The sequence below is a fragment of the Oncorhynchus masou genome, chromosome 2, assembly GCF_036934945.1.
Source record: "Oncorhynchus masou masou isolate Uvic2021 chromosome 2, UVic_Omas_1.1, whole genome shotgun sequence".
NCBI lineage: Eukaryota > Metazoa > Chordata > Actinopteri > Salmoniformes > Salmonidae > Oncorhynchus > Oncorhynchus masou.
This window is the reverse complement of record NC_088213.1, coordinates 15,789,687-15,812,961: the sequence shown is the minus strand read 5'-3', so window position 1 is coordinate 15,812,961 and position 23,275 is coordinate 15,789,687. Positions and strand designations below refer to the sequence as shown.

At 46.5% G+C, this 23,275-nt stretch overlaps 1 protein-coding gene across 1 annotated transcript in view; it reads left to right on the top strand.

The window, feature by feature from the left end:
* The window catches only part of LOC135552611 (unconventional myosin-IXAa-like), a 186,377-nt gene that overhangs the window by 125,534 nt on the left and 37,568 nt on the right, over window positions 1-23,275 (top strand). The window contains 11 exon segments of the mRNA XM_064984329.1: window positions 641-762; window positions 2,775-2,890; window positions 2,893-2,921; window positions 4,038-4,226; window positions 4,228-4,240; window positions 7,003-7,122; window positions 9,440-9,515; window positions 14,854-14,991; window positions 16,627-16,666; window positions 16,814-16,936; window positions 22,774-22,965. Coding sequence (XP_064840401.1) covers window positions 641-762; window positions 2,775-2,890; window positions 2,893-2,921; window positions 4,038-4,226; window positions 4,228-4,240; window positions 7,003-7,122; window positions 9,440-9,515; window positions 14,854-14,991; window positions 16,627-16,666; window positions 16,814-16,936; window positions 22,774-22,965 — 1,158 coding nt within the window.

The window sequence follows — 23,275 nt, the reverse complement described above, 5'->3', positions numbered from 1 at the left end:
TGCATAGTGTTCTGCCTCTGCAGTTATGGCAGACAACCCAAACCTCTGTAGAACTTAGACAGCATAGAAGAGGGATGTCCCATACAATGTTATGGGGCTCAGTGGTATTTAGTACGAGTTGGTAAGATTCTTAACTAGGACCAAACCCTTGAGTGTTGAACCATAGCATTGTGAGGTCACATCTTCATGTTTCTATTTGTTCATCCCGGAAACCCTAGACCCAGTCCAATTCCCACACCGCCCCAACAGATGACGCGTTCTCTGTTGCACTCCACACTGCCCTTTCCCACCTGGACAAAAGGAACACATGTGAGAATGCTGTTCATTGACTACAGCTCAGTGTTCAATTAATCCATCAAATGGCCACCTGGACTATTTGTATTGACCCCCCCCCCCCTTGTTTATTATCTATGCATAGTCATTTTACGCCTATCTACATGTTCAAATGACCTCGACTAACATGTACCCCCGCACATTGACTCGGTACCCCCTGTATATAGCCTTATTATTTTCATTTTACTTGATTAAAAAAATATGTTTTCTTAACTGCATTGTTGGTTAAGCGCTTTTAAGTACGCATTTCACGGTAACCTGTTGTTTTCCGCACATGTGACAAATAACATTTGATTTGATGGTATAGGAGGAGTACAGGGCGGAGGGCATCAGCTGGCACAACATTGACTACATCGACAACACAGGCTGCATCAATCTCATCAGTAAGAAGCCCACTGCGCTGCTCCACCTGCTGGATGAGGAGTCCAAGTGAGTCCATTAGACCTCTCTCTCTCTCTCGCTCTCTGTCAGACCTGGGTCAAAATACGACCAGTGATTCCACTCCGTAAGACTGACTAGGTGATGTTATAGTGGAGAACAATGATACTCTGTAATGGGAGATATTCAGGTCGCATCATAATGCAGATTCTATGAAGTCTTAAAATATACATAACCTGATATCCTAACAGTCCTCGTCTGATGACAGACCATTTTAATAAGCATATTTGAATTCATTCATAAGCATGGCTGAAATTTGACATTTTGTTTCAGTACAACATCCTGGTAATTCCCTCTCCATGTGCTGTAACTAAATGGTCTGCTTATTCCTGATCTGGACACTGACACACTGAATTCCTCCCACTTGAAATAGCTGGAAATCGAGTCCCTGGCGCTCTGTATTTTTCATAGCTCAAGTTCCCCTTAGCCTCCCCCTGTCCCACTCTTCCTGTCCTCTTCCTGTAAGCTGTTGGTTTACTGTGAACACTTCTGGCAGGGGACTGCTGTGCAGCGTCTCTAAAGGCATGAGAGAAAGCAGGAGTTTATCGTCCTCCTCTGGCCAACCACATTCTCCCTATGGGGAGAGTTTGACTCTTAGGTGTAAATCTAAGATCAGCTCACCCTCCATTAATCCTTGCCTTAGCCATTATCGGGGGAAATATAAAACTGACCTTACGTCAGTGTTCAAGGGTGACTCCATTCTATGGATGTTGGAACCACCCGTAAGTCTTTGTGCTCCTGTATAATCAGAATCATTATTTAATAGGGACCAGAAGAGGGGAGCGGAATGAATAGGTGTCTGTCGGTGTTCCTGCTTGTGTCTCTGTGTTCCTGCTTGTGTCGCTGTGTTCCTGCTTGTGTTGTGTTCCTGCGCTGTGTTCCTGCTTGTGTCTCTGTGTTCCTGCTTGTGTCGCTGTGTTCCTGCTTGTGTCGCTGTGTTCCTGCTTGTGTCGCTGTGTTCCTGCTTGTGTCGCTGTGTTCCTGCTTGTGTCGCTGTGTTCCTGCTTGTGTCGCTGTGTTCCTGCTTGTGTCGCTGTGTTCCTGCTTGTGTCTCTGTGTTCCTGCTTGTGTCTCTGTGTTCCTGCGTGTGTCTCTGTGTTCCTGCGTGTGTCTCTGTGTTCCTGCGTGTGTCTCTGTGTTCCTGCGTGTGTCTCTGTGTTCCTGCTTGTGCTTGTGTCTCTGTGTTCTGCTGTCTCTGTGTTCCTGCGTGTGTCTCTGTGTTTTCTGCGTGTGTCTCTGTGTTCTGCGTGTGTCTCTGTGTTCCTGCGTGTGTCTCTGTGTTCCTGCGTGTGTCTCTGTGTTCCTGCGTGTGTCTCTGTGTTCCTGCGTGTTTCTGCTTGTGTCTCTGTGTTCCTGCATGTGTCTCTGTGTTCCTGCGTGTGTCATCTGTGATTCCTGTGTCTCTGTGTTCCTGCGTGTGTCTCTGTGTTCCTGCGTGTGTCTCTGTGTTCCTGCGTGTGTCTCTGTGTTCCTGCTTCATGTGTCTCTGTGTTCCTGCGGTGTCTCTGTGTTCCTGCGTCTGTGTCAAGAGCTGTGTTCCTGCGTGTGCTTAAATCTATCCATTGAGTGGAATAGAAATGTCTCTGTGCCAACATGGTTCAGTGTTAAGGATATAGGGGTTCCTGCGGCAGTGTTTCTCTGTATCTGTGTTCCTGCGTGTGTCTCTGCTCAGTGTTTCTGCGTGTGTCTCTGCTCTGTGTTTCTGTACGTGATTTGTCTCTAACCCAGACCGTGTTTCTGCGTGTGTCTCTGCTCGTGTTTCTGCGTGTGTCTCTGCTTCATTCTCTCGTGTTCATTTCTGGGATTTACGTGTGTCTCTGCTCGTGTTTCTGCTTGTGTTTCTGCGTGTGTCTCTGCTCGTGTTTCTTCTTGTGTCTCTGCTCGTGTTTCTGCTTGTGTCTCTGCTCGTGTTCCTGCATGTGTCTCTGTGTTCCTGCATGTGTATGCATTATGATCCTCCCTGAGACATGATGACACCAACCCCCCTGCCGTCCTTGTCCCAGCTTCCCCCAGGCCTCTAACCAGACTCTGCTGGACAAGTTCACCCAGGACAGCATGAGGGCAACGGACTACATTGAGTTCCCCGCCGTCATGGAGCCCGCCTTCATCATCCGCCACTACGCGGCAAGGTCAAATACTGGGGGGTCAAGGTCAGTGTCTGACTGTCTGGGTCAACAAGAGCTTCATGTGTGTGTCATAGCGTCCTAGCTTAAATCTATCCATTGAGTGGAATAGAAATGTCTGTAGGACAAACTACTGTTTACTCTGGCAGGTATACTCCTGGAAAGGACCATGTGAAAAGAGAACATCAGAGCCAGCATGGTTCAGGTTAGCACGGCAGTGTTAAGGATATAGGGGTCACCTCAGTGTGTGGGGGGGTGTTTTCAAGTCAGGCAATATGTTTCATGCATTTGGTCATACAGTATGCTGTAGGCTGGCAGGTCCTTTTCCCACACACACACACACTTTAGGCTCCACACACACACACACACACACACACACACACACACACACAGTAATGGGCTGTGAAGACTTACACATACCTGTACAGGATGATTTGTTAATCACTCTCCTATAACCCAGACCTCAGACTTGGCAACCAGGAATATGTCACACATTGTGCAGGTCTGGGCAGTCGTGTCCTTTTCGCTCAACTGGTTTCTGTGTCGTCTCCTGCGAACTACAAACGCTTCATTCTCTCTTGCACTCATTCAACCTGTTCATTTCCATGGGATTTACTATTGTTGTGTTTGGATGGAACAGAGTCCAAGTAACATTTCACAGCTTGGTTGGAACCACATTGGCAATATATGAGGGATCAATCAATATAATTACCCTGTTCCTGGGGAGAGTTTCATTAAGAAAGGTTTTAATTAGTGGTGTTGCAATCCAGTTCAAACCGAGTCCATCCTCTATGACAGGGCTTCTTTAGGGACATGGTTTTGGAAACCTCAGGAGTTCAGCCATACAAGAAGCTGCCTACCTGTTCCAATGAAAGTCTCACTAGAGAGGAAACTAAAAGCTGAAAGGTGAATTGAAGCTGAGCTTATGTGTACGTTAAACTGAGGGTGAACTGAGTGCAATGCTTAGCTATTCTCTCGCTTTTCTTTCTCTCTCATGCACCCATACTCTCCCTTTCTCTGTCTCTCTCTCTCACAAAAATACACTCTCTCCCTTGTTCTCCCTCTCTTTCTCTTGCTCTCACTCACACTCTGGGTCCTTTTTTTTATCTCTGTCTCTCTATCACACTCTGTATCCCCACCCAGGACTTCCGGGAGAAGAATACGGACCATATGCGTCCGGACATCGTGGCCCTACTGAAGAGCAGCAAAAACGCCTTCGTCTGTGGCCTGATGGGCATCCGGTCCCCCCAGCCACCTTCCGCTGGGCTGTCCCTCAGAGCCTGGGTCTTCAGAGCCATGGTGGCTTTCAGGGAGTCTGGGAAGAGACACGTTACACAGGAAGACTGGTGAGTGTGCTGCACACTGAGTCCGTTTTTCCCCCCGTTAGGCTCCTGGGTCCTTTTCCCCCGTTAGGCTCCTGGGTCCTTTTCCCCCGTTAGGCTCCTGGGTCCTTTTCCCCCTGGGTCCCTTTTAGGCTCCTGGGTCCTTTTCCCCGTTAGGCTCCTGGGTCCTAGGCTCCTGGGTCCTTTTCCCCCGTTAGGCTCCTGGGTCCTTTTCCCCTTTAGGCTCCTGGGTCCTTTTCCCCTTTAGGCTCCTGGGTCCTTTTCCCCCTTTAGGCTCCTGGGTCCTTTTCCCCTTTAGGCTCCTGGGTCCTTTTTTAGGCTCCTGGGTCCTTTAGGCTCCTGGGTCCTTTTCCCCCTTTAGGCTCCTGGGTCCTTTTTTTCCCCTTTAGGCTCCTGGGTCCTTTTCCCCTTTAGGCTCCTGGGTCCGTTTTTCCCCCTTTAGGCTCCTGGGTCCTTTTTAGGCCCCCTTTTTTTAGGCTCCTGGGTCCTTTTCCCCCTTTAGGCTCCTGGGTCCATTTTCCCCCTTTAGGCTCCTGGGTCCTTTTTCCCCCTTTAGGCTCCTGGGTCCTTTTCCCCCTTTAGGCTCCTGGGTCCTTTTTCCCCCTTTAGGCTCCTGGGTCCTTTTTCCTTTTCCCCTTTAGGCTCCTGGGTCCTTTTCCCTCTTTAGGCTCCTGGGTCCTTTTCCCCTTTAGGCTCCTGGGTCCTTTTTTAGGCTCCTGGGTCCTTTTCCCCCTTTAGGCTCCTGGGTCCTTTTCCCCCTTTAGGCTCCTGGGTCCTTTTCCCCCTTTAGGCTCCTGGGTCCTTTTTCCCCCTTTAGGCTCCTTTTTAGGGAAGGGAAATGTATATATATTTTTTTTTACTTAAGCAATTAGAAGGAAATGCCTACTCATAATTGGTTAAAATTCATCCTCTCCAGCACTACTGTAGAAAAGTCAACATATGTGAAATGTCCCTTTAATTCAAGTCCAGTCATAAGGCACTGTAAATTTTTTTGTGCGGAGAAATGAGCAGGGCATCATGCTGTGTCCCATCATCTGTTTTAACTGTAGTTGTGTGCCTAGTGCATTGCCTACTAATTGGTTTGTTATTTTTAATGACTGCCTTCTGTCCCTCAGACAATTAGTAACAGTGGTGCCTTCTGTCCCTCAACTCTATAGTTAAAGTGATGCACGTCCCTCAATGATGTCATTGGAGAAAAAACTCTATAGTCTACAGTGGTGCCTTTTTCCCTCAAAAAACATGCCTTCTGCATCATTTTCACACAGTGGTGCCTGTAGATGATGAAGTTGAAACATTAGTCTAAATGGTGCCTTTAATTCAAGTACCCCAGTCATAGTCATACAGTGGTGCCTGCTGTAAATTATAGGCAGTGGTGTCTTCTGTGGACCCCAGTGCAGCCAGGGCACATGCTGTGTCCCATACACAGTGGTGCCTTCTGCCTTACATGGTGTGTGTCCTCAACCCTTTAGTCTACAGTGGTGACTTCAGCCCTCAACCCCCTACTGTTTGTATACTGTAGTGTGTGTGCCTAGTGCTGGTAGTACTGTCCTGTCATTCAAGTAGCTACAGTGGTGCCTTCTGTCCCTCAAGCTTTTCCACTCTTTATACATGACTGCCTTCTTCTGTCCCTCAACCCTTTAGTCTACAGTGGTGCCTTCTGTCCCTCAACCCTTTAGTCTACAGTGGTGCCTTCTGTCCCTCAACCCTTTAGTCTACAGTGGTGCCTTCTGTCCCTCAACCCTTTAGTCTACAGTGGTGTCCCTCAACCCTTTAGTCTACAGTGGTGCCTTCTGTCCCTCAACCCTTTAGTCTACAGTGGTGCCTTCTGTCCCTCCTTTAGTCTACAACCCTTTAGTCTACAGTGGTGTGCCTTTAGTCTACAGTGGTGCCTTCTGTCCCTCAACCCTTTAGTCTACAGTGGTGCCTTCTGTCCCTTTACTCTACAGTGGTGCCTTCTGTTACCCTTTACTCTACAGTGGTGCCTTCTGTCCCTCAACCCTTTAGTCTACAGTGGTGCCTTCTGTCCCTCAACCCTTTAGTCTACAGTGGTGCCTTCTGTCCCTCAACCCTTTAGTCTACAGTGGTGCCTTCTGTCCCTCAACCCTTTAGTCTACAGTGGTGCCTTCTGTCCCTCAACCCTTTAGTCTACAGTGGTGCTACTTCTTGTCTGCCTGCACTGAACATAGACACATTGACATTGTGATTCAGCCATATAAACTGTATACTCCTAGATAACCAAATATAGCCTTTTTGATTCCTAAACACACTTTAATTAACATAGTGTAACTTCTAGCTTCCATGCTGACAAAGCAGTAAAGACATTGATTAATTTCCCTATGAGCGTCAATACCAACTGCAGGGGCCCCATACCAATTGACAGAAATGTGTGTCAGAAAAATGACTCAATGTTCAAATTCTTTGATTACTCATTCAGAAATGCGCTCACTCCAAATGTAAATGTAACACTGTCAAAGGGGACATCACTGGTGACATCATGATCTCCTAAAGCTGACAGCGGGTGAAGGAGGGGAATAGCCTACAGGTTAACTCTGTCACCGTTAGTCAAACTCACCCTCCTAGAACCACAACGGATCCCACCTCTGACCCCAACTGCAGTTTGAATGTAGTGTATATCCTCTCTCCTGAACGTCTGGCAGGTATCTCTCTTGTAGTCTGCTGCTCTTCATTCTTCCTGCTGTCTAATCTGTCTTTTCTCTCTTTCTTTTTCTTTCTTTTCTTTTTCTTTTTTTGTTTTGCTTCCCAAGGGCATGATGCCGCTGCTCCCTGTGCAGTTTTGTGCAGTGTGGATAGTTTTAGCTTTCTGCATCACCCTGTGCATCAGAGAAGTTTAGAGATCCTGCAGAGGTGCAAAGAGGAGAAGTACAGTAAGACTGCATTTCCCACAATAACCCTCTCTCCTCACGTTCATGCAACTGTGAGGGGTAACCGTAGGGGTGAGGTAGACCAACAGCATCAGACCAGAGACATTTTAGTAAATAAACATTATGATGGAGTTGAATTATAGCATTCTTTAGATATCATTTTTGTGAGGGGGAACTCATTTAAAACCCCAAGATCTCTTGTTTACTCTTCATTAAAATCATGAGTTTAGTTCCACAGCATTTGTCATCCACCTGTACTGTCTAGATATTTAGTAGGTGGACCAAGAAGGCATAATGTTTCTATTCATCCTTCCATTAAATTAGATGCTTGTTGGTCTCCTCTCCCCCAATCTCTGCATGCACCTGTATGTGTCTTAACAGCCAGTCTTGCATGTGATCTAGTATGTGCCTATGCTAGTCCCCCCCCCACACCTTCTCACTAACTCTGTGTTTGTGGGGCGACCCAGCACTGAACGGTCCTGTTAGCATGGTGACAGGCACTCTAACTTCCTGTTTAATCCAAGCTGTGGTCTGGGGTAAGACACAGTAACACCACTAGTCTCCACCACCACAGACACATGCAGTGTTGTCACCATGTTGACCTGGTGGCCCTGGCCTGGTACCTGCTCAGGGGCGTAGATCAAGGGTCAACTCACTGGTCCACCATGTCACTAGTCTGCACCCCCGCCCCCACCCACAACACACACACACCTCTAAATGAAATATAGAGAACATCTAGCCTATCAGAGGGCATGGTTGTGCTATTACCATATTGTTTGTTTATGCTTATCCTGTTACCATATTTCAATCATCTCAGATCTACTTGAAGTGAAGGTAGGGTCTAGGGGCCGATCTGGACGGGTAGGGTCTAGGGGGTCGGGTAGGGTCTAGGGGCCGATCTGGACGGGTAGGGTCTAGGGGCCGATCTGGACGGGTAGGGTCTAGGGGCCGATCTGGACGGGTAGGGTCTAGGGGCCGATCTGGAGGGTAGGGTCCATGTAAGGGATGGGGGTTGTGATGGATGGGGGTTGGGATCCGTCCCTCCATCTCACCCTCATGTAAATCTAACTAACCTATTCACACACAAACCAATAATATCATTCAATTGTTCTAGAAAAAATAACACATTCTTCAGGGTTTTTCAATAATATCCCTCTTCAAGTGTTCTAAAAAAATACACAAGGTTGTTCAACATCAAGTCCACACCAAGCACAGTTTTTAAGAGCTTGTAGCCAACTGTATTTTCTTCTCTTTACCCTTCAACAGCGCCGGATATAGCAGAACATACTGATGATACTGAAAACCAAATGGCCTACAGCCTTCAACCAGTCTGAAATGAATCGCTAGAATGTAGTTCACTTCAAATCACTTTCTCAGTGATGGGATGCTTTCTAGGATGCTCTGTTTTCTCTCACTGTGTGTGATTGGCAGAGGTTTCACCACTTGAAGATGGAATGTTGGTGTATGGATTACATCTCCTCTGCCAACGGTCATAAGCCAATCAGATTGAGGGAAAACGCACAGCTGCCAAAAACACAGCCGTCACAGTTATTGAAAAATGCTTTCCTGACAAAACCGGTTTGTTTTCGCCCATTGGAGGCCAACAATATCTCACTCAAATAGGTGCCTCTGAATTGAGTGTATGTATATTTTGACTTCAGAGCTACAATGGTTCATTTAAACATGATCCAGAAGCACCCATTGTTCTTTTAAATGCAACAGTTCAGCTCAATTATATTTGGCATGTTTGGATATTTGACCACAAAGTCATAGATTCTCCCCTCATGTATATCGTCATGCAATTCTTCATAGAATACCATCTTCTGAGAAAATAGATGTTTCTTGGAATATCAGGATGAATCATGGGTTTATATAAACATTTGGTTTTTGGGGAGTTAGAATCGTGGTTCTTAGTGTTGGACCTTCCCAATTATCAAAGGCATGTTTCCAATAACTGTCTTTAAGTGTTTGTCCATACAGTGAACTAAAACCTTTGTTAATCATTAGTCCAAACTAAACTGAGTAACGCTTCCAAAGTGGATCTTCCAGACTTCCATAATTCTCACAACCACGCTAACAGCCAAACTCACTGTTAACCTCCATTATTTTTAGCACTATATAACCCGATTTAAATCAGACATTTGGATACATGTAACTGTCATTATGACATCATTACAACCAGAAACAGCCCAGTTCTGTCCACTGAGTTAGAACTGGTATTGTCCTGGGGTCTAACATTGGTCTGGGTTTGGCCTGGTCCATCTTTGCGTGTCCTCTCACCTTGTTGTGTTCTCCTCCTTCCCTGTCTCTCCCGGCTCAGGTGTGGTCAGAAAGAGTCTACGAACACCACTGTCGGACCTGCAGGGCAGCAACACGCTCAACGAGAAATCTCCACGGTAAGACCACCTGTGTACTGTACGGTGTATGCTGAGATATGTTGTAGCCTAGCGGTTAACAGCATTGGACCAATAACCAAAAGGTTGCTGGTTTGAATCCCTGGGCCGACTAGGTGAAAAATCTGTCTGTGCCCTTCTCTTGTAAGTCGCTCTGGATAAGAGTGTTTGCTAAATGACTAAAATGTTGATGATTCTGTACTGGGGCGTCACTGCCCTGGCTGGAGTGTGTTCACAATGCTCCCCCCTGGAAACTCTGGAGTGTGTTCAGCAATGATGCTCCCCAGTACAGTAAGGGTTGTTTAATAAGGCTCCCCCCAGTACAGTAGAGGGTTGTTTAATAATGACGCTCCCCAGTACAGAAGAGGAGGGTTGTTTAATAATGATGCTCCCCAGTACAAAAGAGGAGGGTTGTTTAATAATGATGCTCCCCAGTACAGAAGAGGGTTGTTTAATAATCCCTTTAGTACAGGGTTGTTTAATAATGACAGTACAGAGGAGGGTTGTTTAAGTAATGATGCTCCCCAGTACAGAAGAGGAGGGTTGTTTAATAATGACGCTCCCCAGTACAGAAGAGGAGGGTTGTTTAATAATGACGCTCCCCAGTACAGAAGAGGAGGGTTGTTTAATAATGACGCTCCCCAGTACAGAAGAGGAGGGTTGTTTAATAATGACGCTCCTTTAGTACAGAAGAGGAGGGTTGTTTAATAATGACGCTCCCCAGTACAGAAGAGGAGGGTTGTTTAATAATGATGCTCCCCAGTACAGAAGAGGAGGGTTGTTTAATAATGACGTACAGAAGAGGAGGGTTGTTTAATAATCCCCAGTACAGAAGAGGAGGGTTGTTTAATAATGATGCTCCCCAGTACAGAAGAGGAGGGTTGTTTAATAATCCCCAGTACAGAAGAGGAGGGTTGTTTAATAATGACGCTCCCCAGTACAGAAGAGGAGGGTTGTTTAATAATGATGCTCCCCAGTACAGAAGAGGAGGGTTGTTTAATAATGACGCTCCTTTAGAGGGGTTGTTTAATAATGACGCTCCCAGTACAGTACAGAAGAAGGAGGGTTGTTTAATAATGACGCTCCCCAGTACAGAAGAGGAGGGTTGTTTTAATGATGCTCCCAGTACAGAAGAGGAGGGTTGTTTAATAACGCTCCCCAGTACAGAAGAAGAGGGTTGTTTAATAATGACACTCCCCAGTACAGAAGAGGAGGGTTGTTTAATGAATCCCCAGTACGCTCCCCAGTACAGAAGAGGAGGGTTGTTTAATAATGACGCTCCCCAGTACAGAAGAGGAGGGTTGTTTAATAATGACGCTCCTTTAGTAGAGAAGAGGAGGGTTGTTTAATAATGACGCTGTACAGAAGAAGGAGGGTTGTTTAATATGATCCCCAGTACAGAAGAGGAGGGTTGTTAATAATGATGCTCCCCAGTACAGAAGAGGAGGGCTGTTTAATAATGACGCTCCCCAGTACAGAAGAGGAGGGTTGTTTAATAATGACGCTCCCCAGTACAGAAGAGGAGGGTTGTTTAATAATCCCCAGTACAGAAGAGGAGGGTTGTTTAATAATGACGCTCCCCAGTACAGAAGTACAGGAGGGTTGTTTAATAATGACGCTCCCAGTACAGAAGAGGAGGGTTGTTTTAGTAGTACAGAAGAGGGTTGTTTAATAATGATGCTCCCCAGTACAGAAGAGGAGGGTTGTTTAATAATGACGCTCCCCAGTACAGAAGAGGAGGGTTGTTTTTAAGTACAGAAGAGGATGACGCTCCCCAGTACAGAAGAGGAGGGTTGTTTAATAAGGCTCCCCAGTACTGTTTAATAATGACGCTCCCCAGTACAGAAGAGGAGGGTTGTTTAATAATGACGCTCCCCAGTACAGAAGAGGAGGGTTGTTTACAGTAGAGGATGTTTAATAACGCTCCCCAGTACAGAAGAGGAGGGTTGTTTAATAATGAGAAGAAGAGGGGTTGTTCGGCAATGGGTTGGAGAAAATCGAACAAACTTTAAAATAATGATTGTGCACTGACTCGCATAACGCCTTCCGCTGCCCCCTAGAGCCCTGTACCCCCTAATTAACCCCATAACATGACATTAATGCCCGCTAGATCCCCATACCCCCTAATTAACCCCATAACATGACATTACTGCCCGCTAGATCCCCATACCCCCTAATTAACCCCATAACATGACATTACTGCCCGCTAGATCCCCATACCCCCTAATTAACCCCATAACATGACATTACTGCCCCCGAGAGCCCCATAGCCCCTAATTAACCCCATAGCATGATTTTACTGCCCCCTAGTGCCACATACCTTCTAATTAACCCCATAGCATGACATTACTGCCCCCTAGATCCCCATACCCCCCAATTAACCCCAAATCATGACATTACTGCCCCCTAGATCCCCATACCCCCTAATTAACCCCATAGCATAACATTACTGCCCCCTATTTCCCATACCCCATAATTAACCCCATAGCATGACATTACTGCCCCAGTATACAGCAAGTGGCAAAAGACCACCCTTAGAACAGTGCTTTTGGGGGCAAGAGGGCAAGTCTTGGACTGTTACACAAGTCCTGCTAATATGATTTGGAGGAGGAGACACACAGACCCACACACCTGCACACACACACACACTCAGGGTTACTAAGTTAGTGCTAAAGCCCACATGCAGCTGTTTCCTGCATGATGTCAGGTCAGAGTTATGTGTTTCAGGAGACGAATAAATACTGGCTCTCGGTAGGTGTCTTCTCAGATGGACGCTACAGTACTGTCTGTGGTCCAGAGGGGTACTCTGAAAACAAACATATTCTGTAGCCGTTCCTCCTTGTAGCATACACAGCATTAGAGGAACATTGTTTAAAAACCTCTACAGGATCTTTGGGTCCCCCACGGGACAGTTGAGCTTACGTTGGCTAGTGCGATTAGCATGAGGTTGTTAGTAACAAGAACATTTTCCAGGACATAGACATAACTGATATTGGTAGAAAGCTTAAATTCTTGCTAATCTAACTGCACTGTCCAATTTACAGTAGCGATTGCAGTAAAAGAATACCAATCTATTGTTTGAGGAGAGTGCACAGTTATGAACTTGAAAATGTATTAATAAACTGATACAAATGTTTGAACAGAAATGCAATGGTTCATTGGATCAATCTAAAACTTTGCACATATACTGCTGCCATCTAGTGGCCAAAATGTAAATTCCACCTTGGCTGGAATAATACATTATGGCTTTTCTCTTGCATTTCAAAGATGATGGTACAAAAAATATATTTTTTAAACGCATGTTTTTTTCTTTGTATCATCTTTTACCAGATCTAATTTGTTATATTCTCCTACATTCATTTCATATTTACACCACCTTCAAATTGTTTCCGTTCAAATGGTATCAAGAATATGCATAGCCTTGCTTCAGGTCCTGAGCTACGGGCAGTTAGATTTGGGTGTCATTTTAGGTGAAAATTGGATAAAGGAGCGGATCCTTATTAAAGGGACAAGTATCCGTATTTCAGAACTGGCAACTGAAACATTTCTTACTCATTTTCATATTTCTAGGATTAGTCTCAAGTGTGGTCAGGGTGGAAACCTAATTTATTTCCACCAGGGCATTTTGTTTATATTGCTTTAGTGCTATAATTGTAATTCCCTAGTCAACGGAGTTATCGGTCTCTAGTTTAAATCATCCAAACTTATTGGGAGGCCTGTTTAAATTGGAAATATATCTCACCACTGGGTTTCAGGATTTACTCTGTTCTTTATATGAATTTTGGACCTGATTTCTTCCTGTAGCTTGGCTAAAGTAGGTCTTTTGGATCTCTTCCATGACCTCTATGAAGAGAAATCTTAACAGGTCCTGCTAAGTCCAAACCAAGAGAGACAGCCATTTATGCTCAAGTCTTATTTTCAATCTGTCTCCACTGTCCAAACTATTCTTGGCTGTGAATGCACGAAACAGAGCAAAATATGCCCTGTTTTCCCCATCAGTTTTGCCACAAAATATGACAAAAACCATGGGATCCTAGACTGTGTCGTAAAAGCAAAATACTTTGAGACCTCAGTGTTGTTTTACTCTGACTTAGCAAATAAATACTTTGGTGTTCATAGGTTTTTTTTGCAAATAAAACCCTAAGACAATGAGTAACCATTTTAATTTGGGTGACCACATCAAACGGTACAATCCGAAAACAAATGGCTTGCTTTGTTTCCCGTCATATTTAATGTAGAAGTGGTTAGTGTCACAAACAGTCTTCCATCTTTAGAGATAGTATACATTCCAACATTTGACTCCCAACAACACTACTGTACTGTAAGTCTTCACCTGTTGGCCTTGGACTTATCACCCATGACGCCACCCCATGGACACGTGTCTAACCTCTGACCCCGTCCTGCTTGTAGGAAAGACGAAGCCCCCACATTAGTAACATTTATATATGTACTCCCGCATGGATACCGTGTTTAACGTGTCGTTGTGTGTGGCCACAGGCCCAGTAGGAGGTGGTGTATAAATCATTATGGGTCAGAGTGTGAAAACAAACATCCCTCCCTGGCTGCTGGGATGGCTTACCGGGTGGAATCCATGTTAGATGACCTTCTTCTCCCCAGTCCTGATGGCTTGCCGGGTGGAATCCATGTTAGATGACCTTTTCTCCAGTCCTGATGGCTTGCCGGGTGGAATCCATGATAGATGACCTTCTCCCCAGTCCTGATGGCTTGCCGGGTGGAATCCATGATAGATGGCCTTCTCCCCAGTCCTGATGGCTTCCCGGGTGGAATCCATGATGGATCTCCTCCTCTCCAGCCCTGATGGCTTGCCAGGTGGAATCCATGATGGATGGCCTTCTCCTCCCCAGTCCTGATGGCTTGCCAGGTGGAATCCATGATGGATCTCCTCCTCTCCAGTCCTGACACAGTAAACTACCAGTGGTTACTCAGGAGTGTCTTTCTCTCTCTCTCTCTCTCCTGACTCCTACCCTCAGGGCTTAAGGGGTTTGGTGTTAGGGGGTTTGGTGTTAGGGGTTGACCGTTAACCGACCCCAGCCGCTGTGTGGATAGAAAAACCTGCTGTTTGTTCAGGCGCTTGGCTAGGATGACCAGGGTTTACCTTGAGGCCTGAGGCTTTACACTGCTGAACCTATGGCTAGGATAGCATATCCCATTTGTGGTGGTGCTTAATATGTCTACAGGACATGAAATACAGTCAATGTTGGTCAAGCATTTTCTTATTTAAGCTTTTTCCCAGCTCTTTCCAAGTTGTCCAGCTAAAATGAAATGTCTATTTTCTCAAGGCATATTTTTAACTGTGGATCATTTGAAACTTCCTAACCAGGGATGGTGTGGGCTGGAATGGGCGTGGTGGGCGTCAGAGCCGCCTGTCATCCAGCGGGTCCAACACGGAAGAGGACGGAGGAATTTTTGTCAACTCCACCAGCAGCAAGCTCCTGGAGAGAGCCCACGGCATCCTCATGTGAGTGACTCAACATCTTAGTTTAACTTCTCTGGGATATTCGGGATGGTAACGTCCCACCTCGCCAACAGCCAGTGAAATTGCAGGGCGCCAAATTCAAAACAGTATTGTACACTATTTTAAAGATAAACTTGTTGTAAATCCAGGCACAGTTTCTGATTTTCAAAAAGGCTTTACAACTAAAGCACACAACAATTATGTTAGGTCAGCACCTAGTCACAGTAAAACACAGCCATTTTTCCAGCCAAAGAGAGGAGTCACAAAAAGCAGAAATAGAGATAAAATAAATCACTAACCTTTGATGATCTTCATCTGATGACACTCATGGGAATTCATGTTACACAATACATATATGTTTTGTTCGATAAAGTTCATATTTATATCCAAAAATATGTTTACATTGGCGCGTTATGTTCAGTAGTTCCAAAACATCCGGTGATTTTGCAGAGAGCCGCATCAATTTACAGAAATACTCATAATAAACATTGCTAAAATATACAAGTGTTGTGCATGGAATTTTAGATCCACTTCTCTTTAATGCAACCGCTGTGTCAGATTTCAATTAATTTTTTACAGAAAAAGCACATCATGCAATAATCTGAGTATGGCGATCAGACTAAAAAACAAGCCATACAGATACCTGCCATGTTGTGGAGTCAACAGAAGTCAGAAATAGCATTATAAATATTCACTTCACTTCATCAGAATGCACTCCCAGGAATCCCAGGTCCACAATAAATGTTTGTTTTGTTCAATAAAGGCCATCATTTATGTCCAAATACCTACTTTTTGTTTGCGCGTTTAGTACACAAATCCAAACTCAGGAGGCGCAGGCAAGTCCAGGCGAAAAGTCATATTACAGTTCGTAGAAACATGTCAAACGAAGTATAGAATCAATTTATCATAAATCTTCAATAATGTTTCAACCGGAGAATTCCTTTGTTTGTAGAAATGCAATGGAGCGCAGCTAACTCTCACGGGAGCACAAGACAGAGCTCATGGCACTCTGCCAGACCCTGACTCAAACAGCTCTCATTCCCTCCTCCTTCACAGTAGAAGCATCCAACAAAGTTCTAAAGACTGTTGACATCTAGTGGAAGCCTTGGGAAGTGAAATATGACCCCATAGACACTGTATATTCGATGGGCAATGACTTGAAAAACTACAAACCTCATATTTCCCACTTCCTGGTTGGATTTTTTCTCAGGTTTTTGCCTCAGGTTTTTTGCCTGCCATATGAGTTCTGTTATACTTCGACATTATTCAAACAGTTTTAGAAACTTCAGAGTGTTTTCTATCCAAATCTACTAATTATATGCATATTCTAGCTTTTAGGCCTGAGTAGCAGGCAGTTTACTCTGGGCACCTTTTTATCCAAACTACTCAATACTGCCTCCCAGTCCCAAAGAAGTTAACACACCGGTCAATCACCCACCACCAGCACTGCTTAAGTTACTGTAAGGACTGACTTTCTGTCTAAAACCTCCTACACCACTCCTAAGTTACTGTCAGGACTGACTGTTTCTGTCTCAAACCTCCTACACCACTCCTCTTTATGCCCTATTTTGGCCTGGTAGAGAAGACTCAGTGTAGATATTCTTCTAAGTCCCTAAACCATCTGCTCTCTTTTACCAGGAGAAACAAAAACTACAAATCAAAGCCCAGTCTTCCAAAGGTAAGCCACCTTGTTAAGCCACCTTGTTAAGCCACCTTGTTAAGCCACCTTGTTAAGCCACCTTGTTAAGCCACCTTGTGTTTAAACCGCTAGTGATGGTACTAGTGCTGACTCATACTGGCTGTGTGTTCTTCTCTGTTACCGCAGCACTTGCTTGACGTCAAGTCCCTAAAGTATCTCAGCAACCTGACGCTGCACGACCGCATCACCAAGTCCCTCCTCCACCTCCACAAGAAGAAGAAACCACCCAGTATCAGTGCTCAGTTCCAGGTCAGTCAGTCCCCCTTGGGCACACATCTAGGATCAGTGTATCTTTCCCAAATCATGCCCATAACTATTAGGGCAAGGGTGCCAAACTTAAATCCTGGCGGGCCATGAGGCTGCTGGTTTTTGTTATATCTTTTAAATTCTTGTCCAATTACACCCATTAAGACCTAGACAACCAAGTGAGGGAGTTCCTAACTAATCAGTGACCTTAATTGATCAATCAAGTGCAAGGGAGGAGCGAAGACCCGCTGGCCCTTGAGGACTGGAGTTTGACACCTGTGTATCAGGGATAAAATACAAAACTGACCTCAGATCAGTGGTTAGGGGTAACATCTCTCTGCTACACGATTATCTGGGATGTGTATTGGAAGTGACCAGCTCAGTCCAGCTGACAGTATGGATGTTCTCTGGAACTCTGGGTGTTGTACCATGAGCTGTCTGTTACAACCTCCTCCCTCTGCCTGTACGCCTGTCCGCCCGCCCAGTGTCGGGTCCCAGCCTGTGACGTCTTTTTTACAACCTCGTCTGTCTACCCAGTGTCAGGTCCCAGCCTGTGACGTCTTTTACAACCTCCTCCCTGTCCTGCCAGTGTCAGGTCCCAGCCTGTCCTTTTTACAACCCGCCCAGTGTCTGGGTCCCAGCCTGTCCGACTGTCAGGTCCCAGCCTGTGACGTTTTTACAACCTCGTCTGTCTGTCTGTCCGTCTGTCTGTCTGTCTGTCTGTCTAGTGTCAGGTCCCAGCCTGTGACGTCTTTTTACAACCTCCTCCGTCTGTCTGTCTGTCTGTCTGTCTTTTTAGTCTGTCAGGTCCCAGCCTGTGACGTCTTTTTACAACCTCTGTCTCCCGCCCCTGTCCCCGTCTGTCTGTCTGTCCGCCCAGTGTCAGGTCCCAGCCTTGTGATGTCTTTTTACAACCTCCGTCCGTCCGTCTGTCTGTCTGTCTTCGCCCAGTGTCAGGTCCCAGCCTCTGTGACGTCTTTTTACAACCTCCCTCCCTCGCCGTCCGGTCCGTCTGTCCTGTCCGCCCGCTGTCCGGTCAGGTCCCACCTCCTCCCTCTCTGTCTGTCTTGTGCCATGTCAGGTCCCAGCCTGTGACGTTTTACAACTGTCCGGTCCTGTGTCCGTCTGTCTGTCTGTCCTAGTGTGACAGTCCGGTCCCAGCCTGTGACGTCTTTTTACAACCTCCTCCCTCCCTCTGTCTGTCTGTCCGCCCACTGTCCGGTCCCAGCCTGTGACAACCTCCTCCTCCCTCTGTCTGTCTGTCCGGTCCCAGCCTGTCACCTCCTCCCCTCCCTCTGTCTGGTCCCAGCCTGTGACCTCCTCCCTCCCTCTGTCTGTCTGTCCGTCTTTCCGGTTACAACCTCCTCCCTCCTCTGTCTGTCTGTCTCAGGTCCCAGCCCACTGTCCGGTCCCAGCCTGTGACGTCTTTTTACAACCTCCTCCCTCCTCTGTCTGTCTGTCCGCCCACTGTCGGTCCCATGACAACCTCCCTCCCTCCCTCTGTTTTTACAACCTCCTCCCTCCCCTGTCTGTCTGTCTGTCCGCCGCTGTCCGGTCCCAGCCTGGAGCGTCTTTTTTACAACCTCCTCCCTCTGTCTGTCTGTCTGTCCGCCCACTGTCCGGTCCCAGCCTGTGACAACCTCCTCCCTCCTCTGTCTGTCTGTCCGCCCACTGTCAGGTCCCAGCCTGTGACGTCTTTTTACAACCTCCTCCCTCCCTCTGTCTGTCTGTCCGCCCACTGTCAGGTCCCAGCCTGTGACCTCCTCCTCCCTCTGTCTGTCTGTCCGCCCACTGTTTTACAACCTCCTCCCTCCCTCTGTCTGTCTGTCCGCCCACTGTCAGGTCCCAGCCTGTGACAACCTCCTCCCTCCCTCTGTCTGTCTGTCCGCCCACTGTCAGGTCCCAGCCTGTGACGTCTTTACAACCTCCTCCCTCCCTCTGTCTGTCTGTCCGCCCACTGTCAGGTCCCAGCCTGTACGTCTTTTACAACCTCCTCCCTCCCTCTGTCTGTCTGTCCGCCCACTGTCAGGTCCCACAACGTCTTTTTACAACCTCCTCCCTCCCTCTGTCTGTCTGTCCGCCCACTGTCAGGTCCCAGCCTGTGACGTCTTTTTACAACCTCCTCCCTCCTCTGTCTGTCTGTCCGCCCACTGTCAGGTCCCAGCCTGTGACGTCTTTTACAACCTCCCTCCCTCTGTCTGTCTGTCCGCCCACTGTCAGGTCCCAGCCTGTGACAACCTCCTCCCTCCCTCTGTCTGTCTGTCCGCCCACTGTCAGGTCCCAGCCTGTGACAACCTCCTCCCTCCCTCTGTCTGTCTGTCCGCCCACTGTCAGGTCCCAGCCTGTGACAACCTCCTCCCCTCCCTCTGTCTGTCTGTCCGCCCACTGTCCAGGTCCCAGCCTGTGACGTCTTTTTTACAACCTCCTCCCTCCCTCTGTCTGTCTGTCCGCCCACTGTCAGGTCCCAGCCTGTGAGGTCTTTACAACCTCCTCCCTCCCTCTGTCTGTCTGTCCGCCCACTGTCAGGTCCCAGCCTGTGACTTTTTAACCTCCTCCTCCCTCTGTCCTGTCTGTCTGCCTGTGACAACCTCCTCCTCCTCTGTCTGTCTGTCCGCCCACTGTCAGGTCCCAGCCTGTGACGACAACCTCCTCCCTCCCTCTGTCTGTCTGTCCGCCCACTGTCAGGTCCCAGCCTGTGAGGTCTTTACAACCTCCCCTCCCTCCCTCTGTCTGTCTGTCTGCCCACTGTCAGGTCCCAGCCTGTGACGTCTTTTTACAACCTCCTCCCTCCCTCTGTCTGTCTGTCCGCCCACTGTCAGGTCCCAGCCTGTGACAACCTCCTCCCTCCCTCTGACTGTCTGTCCGCCCACTGTCAGGTCCCAGCCTGTGACGTCTGTCAGGTTTTCTTTTTTTATCATCCCACCCAAAAGACAACGATGACATCATGTCTGGGTGGGGAAAAATACAATTTAATAGGCCATAAAAAGCATCTCTTGTCAAGAACGTCCCCATGTCTCTGTCACTCTGGAAACTAGTGTGATCCCTGATGATGAATGTTTAGCTCAGTTGAGCAGATTTCACCATGTCAAAAAGAAAATGATAAAAACCCATATGCTATTTTTATATTAAAAAGATTCTCTGGCACTTTTTTGTATACTTTTTAGCCAGTAGTTCGGAAAATAGTGCTCACAAGCCAAAAAGTGTTCCCAGAAAATTGCGTACTACATGACATATGTGCTACATGCCATTGCTCTCGCCCTGCTGTGTGTTCATCATATGCATCTTGCGAGCTGTCTCATATGACAAGGGGCTGATGCTCATTGGTTGAACTCAAATTGCTGGACTATGTCGGAGAAAATGTAGGCAAAATGGCGCAGCACACCTTCCAGAAAGAACAGTTACTTTCAAACTAGGTTTAAAAAATGACTTTGTAGTCGCCAAAGTAAAGGTAAATACTTAAATATGTAAGTCCCCAGCTTCTCGGAAGACCAGCTGAGTAGGCTGATGAAACAGAAGGGGACATTGTCAACTCATCTCAGTTATGATCATCCCCTTTATCACAGCCGTAATCATCTCTCCATCCCTCCCACCATCTTGTCTTTCTTAACTCCTCTGTTGTCTTTTCTCATGCCTGGCTGTCTCTATTGCTCCTGGCTCACAGTGGGGAGGAGGAGTCCCAAATGACTCCCTATTCCCGACATAGTGCACTAGTTTTGACCAGGACCTGGAGTAGGGGGCATTTGGGACGCAGTATGAGAGTAAAGAGGCGTGACCACCCCCACAACAACAATCCCATATCCCCTAGCCCTGGCCTGTACTCTAACCCTCTCTGGCTGGCAGGAAGCCTGGGCAGAAGGCTGCGAGTGGTGACATCACTTCCCACATCCTGTTGTGTGGCTGATTGCTTTCATCTTCCGAGTGGAGTGGGGGGGAAGTGCATTCCTGGCCACCGAAATAGCCACACACACACTCTCATACACACACACACACATACATACATACATACATACATACATACATACATACATACATACATACATACATACATACATACATGGTCATACATACATACACTATGTGTATATACACATACATACATACATACATACATACATACATGGTCAAAACTATATATATATATATATATATATATACACACATATATATATATATATATATACATATGCACACACAGTGGGGCAAAAGTATTTAGTCAGCCACCAATTGTAAGTTCTCCCACTTAAAAAGATGAGAGAGGCCTGTACTTTTCATCATAGGTACACTTCAACTATGACAGACAAAATGAGAAAAGAAAACTAGAAAATCACATTGTAGGATTTTTTAATTAATTAATTTGCAAATTATGGTGGAAAATAAGTATTTGGTCACCTAAAAACAAGCAAGATTTCTGGCTCACAGACCTGTAACTTTTCTTTTAAGAGGCTCCTCTGTCCTCCACTAGTTACCTGTATTAATGGCACCTGTTTGAACTTGTTATCAGTATAAAAGACACCTGTCCACAACCTCAAACAGTCACACTCCAAACTCCACTATGGCCAAGACCAAAGAGCTGTCAAAGGACACCAGAAACAAAATTGTGACCTGCACCAGGCTGGGAAGATTGAATCTGCAATAGGTAAGCACCTGGTTTGAAGAAATCAACTGTGGGAGCAATTATTAGGAAATGGAAGGACATACAAGACCACTGATTATCTCCCTCGATCTGGGGCCCACACAAGATCTCACCCCGTGGGGTTAAAATGATCACAAGAACAGTGAGCAAAAATCCCAGAACCACACTGGGGGACCTAGTGAAATGGACTCCAAGAGAGCTGGGACCAAAGTAATGCAAAGCCTACCATCAGTAATACACTACGCCAGGGACTCAAATCCCAGTGCCTGACGTGTCCCCTCTCTCTTAAGCCAGTACATGTCCAGCCCAGTCTGAAGTTTATTTGAGGAGCATTTGGATGATCCAGAAGAAGATTGGGAGAATATATGGTCAGATGAAACCAAAATATAACTTTAGGTAAAAACTCAACTTGTCGGTTTGGAGTACAAAGAATGTTGAGTTGCATCCAAAGAACACCATACCCTACTGTGAAGCATGGGGGTGGAAATATCATGCTTTGGGGCTGTTTTTCTGCAAAGGGACCAGGACGACTGATCCGTGTAAAGGAAAGAATGAATGGGGCCATGTGTCGTGAGATTTTGAGTGAAAACCTCCTTCCATCAGCAAGGGCATTGAAGATGAAACGTGGCTGGGTCTTTCAGCATGACAATGATCCCAAACACACCGCCCGGGCAACGAAGGAGTGGCTTCGTAAGAAGCATTCAGATGGACCTCACCCAGTCTGTTTCTTGTTGTCCGGCGCAAGAGAACCCAAGAGGACCAGTCGCTCTCCTCACCCCAACCCTCCATGATACAGCAGCCAAGGACACACTAGCCTTTTATCCTAGACAGTCTTTTATTATGTGGTTAAAAAGGTTATAAAGATATGACAACAATTTATTCACACCAGACAAAGCCACTTCTCCCTGCTATAAAACAAGCCACAGTACACCAACAAAACCACTCCTTCCTGCTATAAAACCAACAAAGCCAATGTGCCGTCCGTGTATTATTTCTGCCTGTTTATACAATGTTTTAATGTTTTTGGTGAAGTCAATGCCCTGGTATGTTCACTAGGAACCAAACAGAAGCAAACGAAACAGGGAGGGGCCAACCTGAATTTGTCCAATAGAAATGTTTTCCGTTTGGAGTTATTAACAGTTTTTTTTATTTATTTTTTATAAACGTTTTGGACTAATGATGGCACCCCTGATCTGTCCTACCACAGGCCTCTCTCAATAAGCTGATGGAGACTCTGGGCCAATCAGAGCCCTACTTTGTCAAATGCATCCGTTCTAATGCAGAGAAGCTGCCCCTGCGCTTCAACGAGGGCCTGGTGCTCAGGCAGCTCCGCTACACGGGTATGCTGGAGACCGTGCGCATCCGCCAGTCAGGCTACAGCATCAAGTACACCTTCCAGGTAAGCAGTTCTATAATCTGCCGGTCTTCTATCCTGGAAACACTCACATTGTAGACATTAGTCAGTTAATCTGCCGGTCTTCTCTCCAGGAAACACTCACATTGTAGACATTAGTCAGTTAATCTGCCGGTCTTCTATCCTGGAAACACTCACATTGTAGACATTAGTCAGTTAATCTGCCGGTCTTCTCTCCAGGAAACACTCACATTGTAGACATTAGTCAGTTAATCTGCCGGTCTTCTCTCCAGGAAACACTCACATCGTAGACATTAGTCAGTTAATCTGCCGGTCTTCTATCCTGGAAACACTC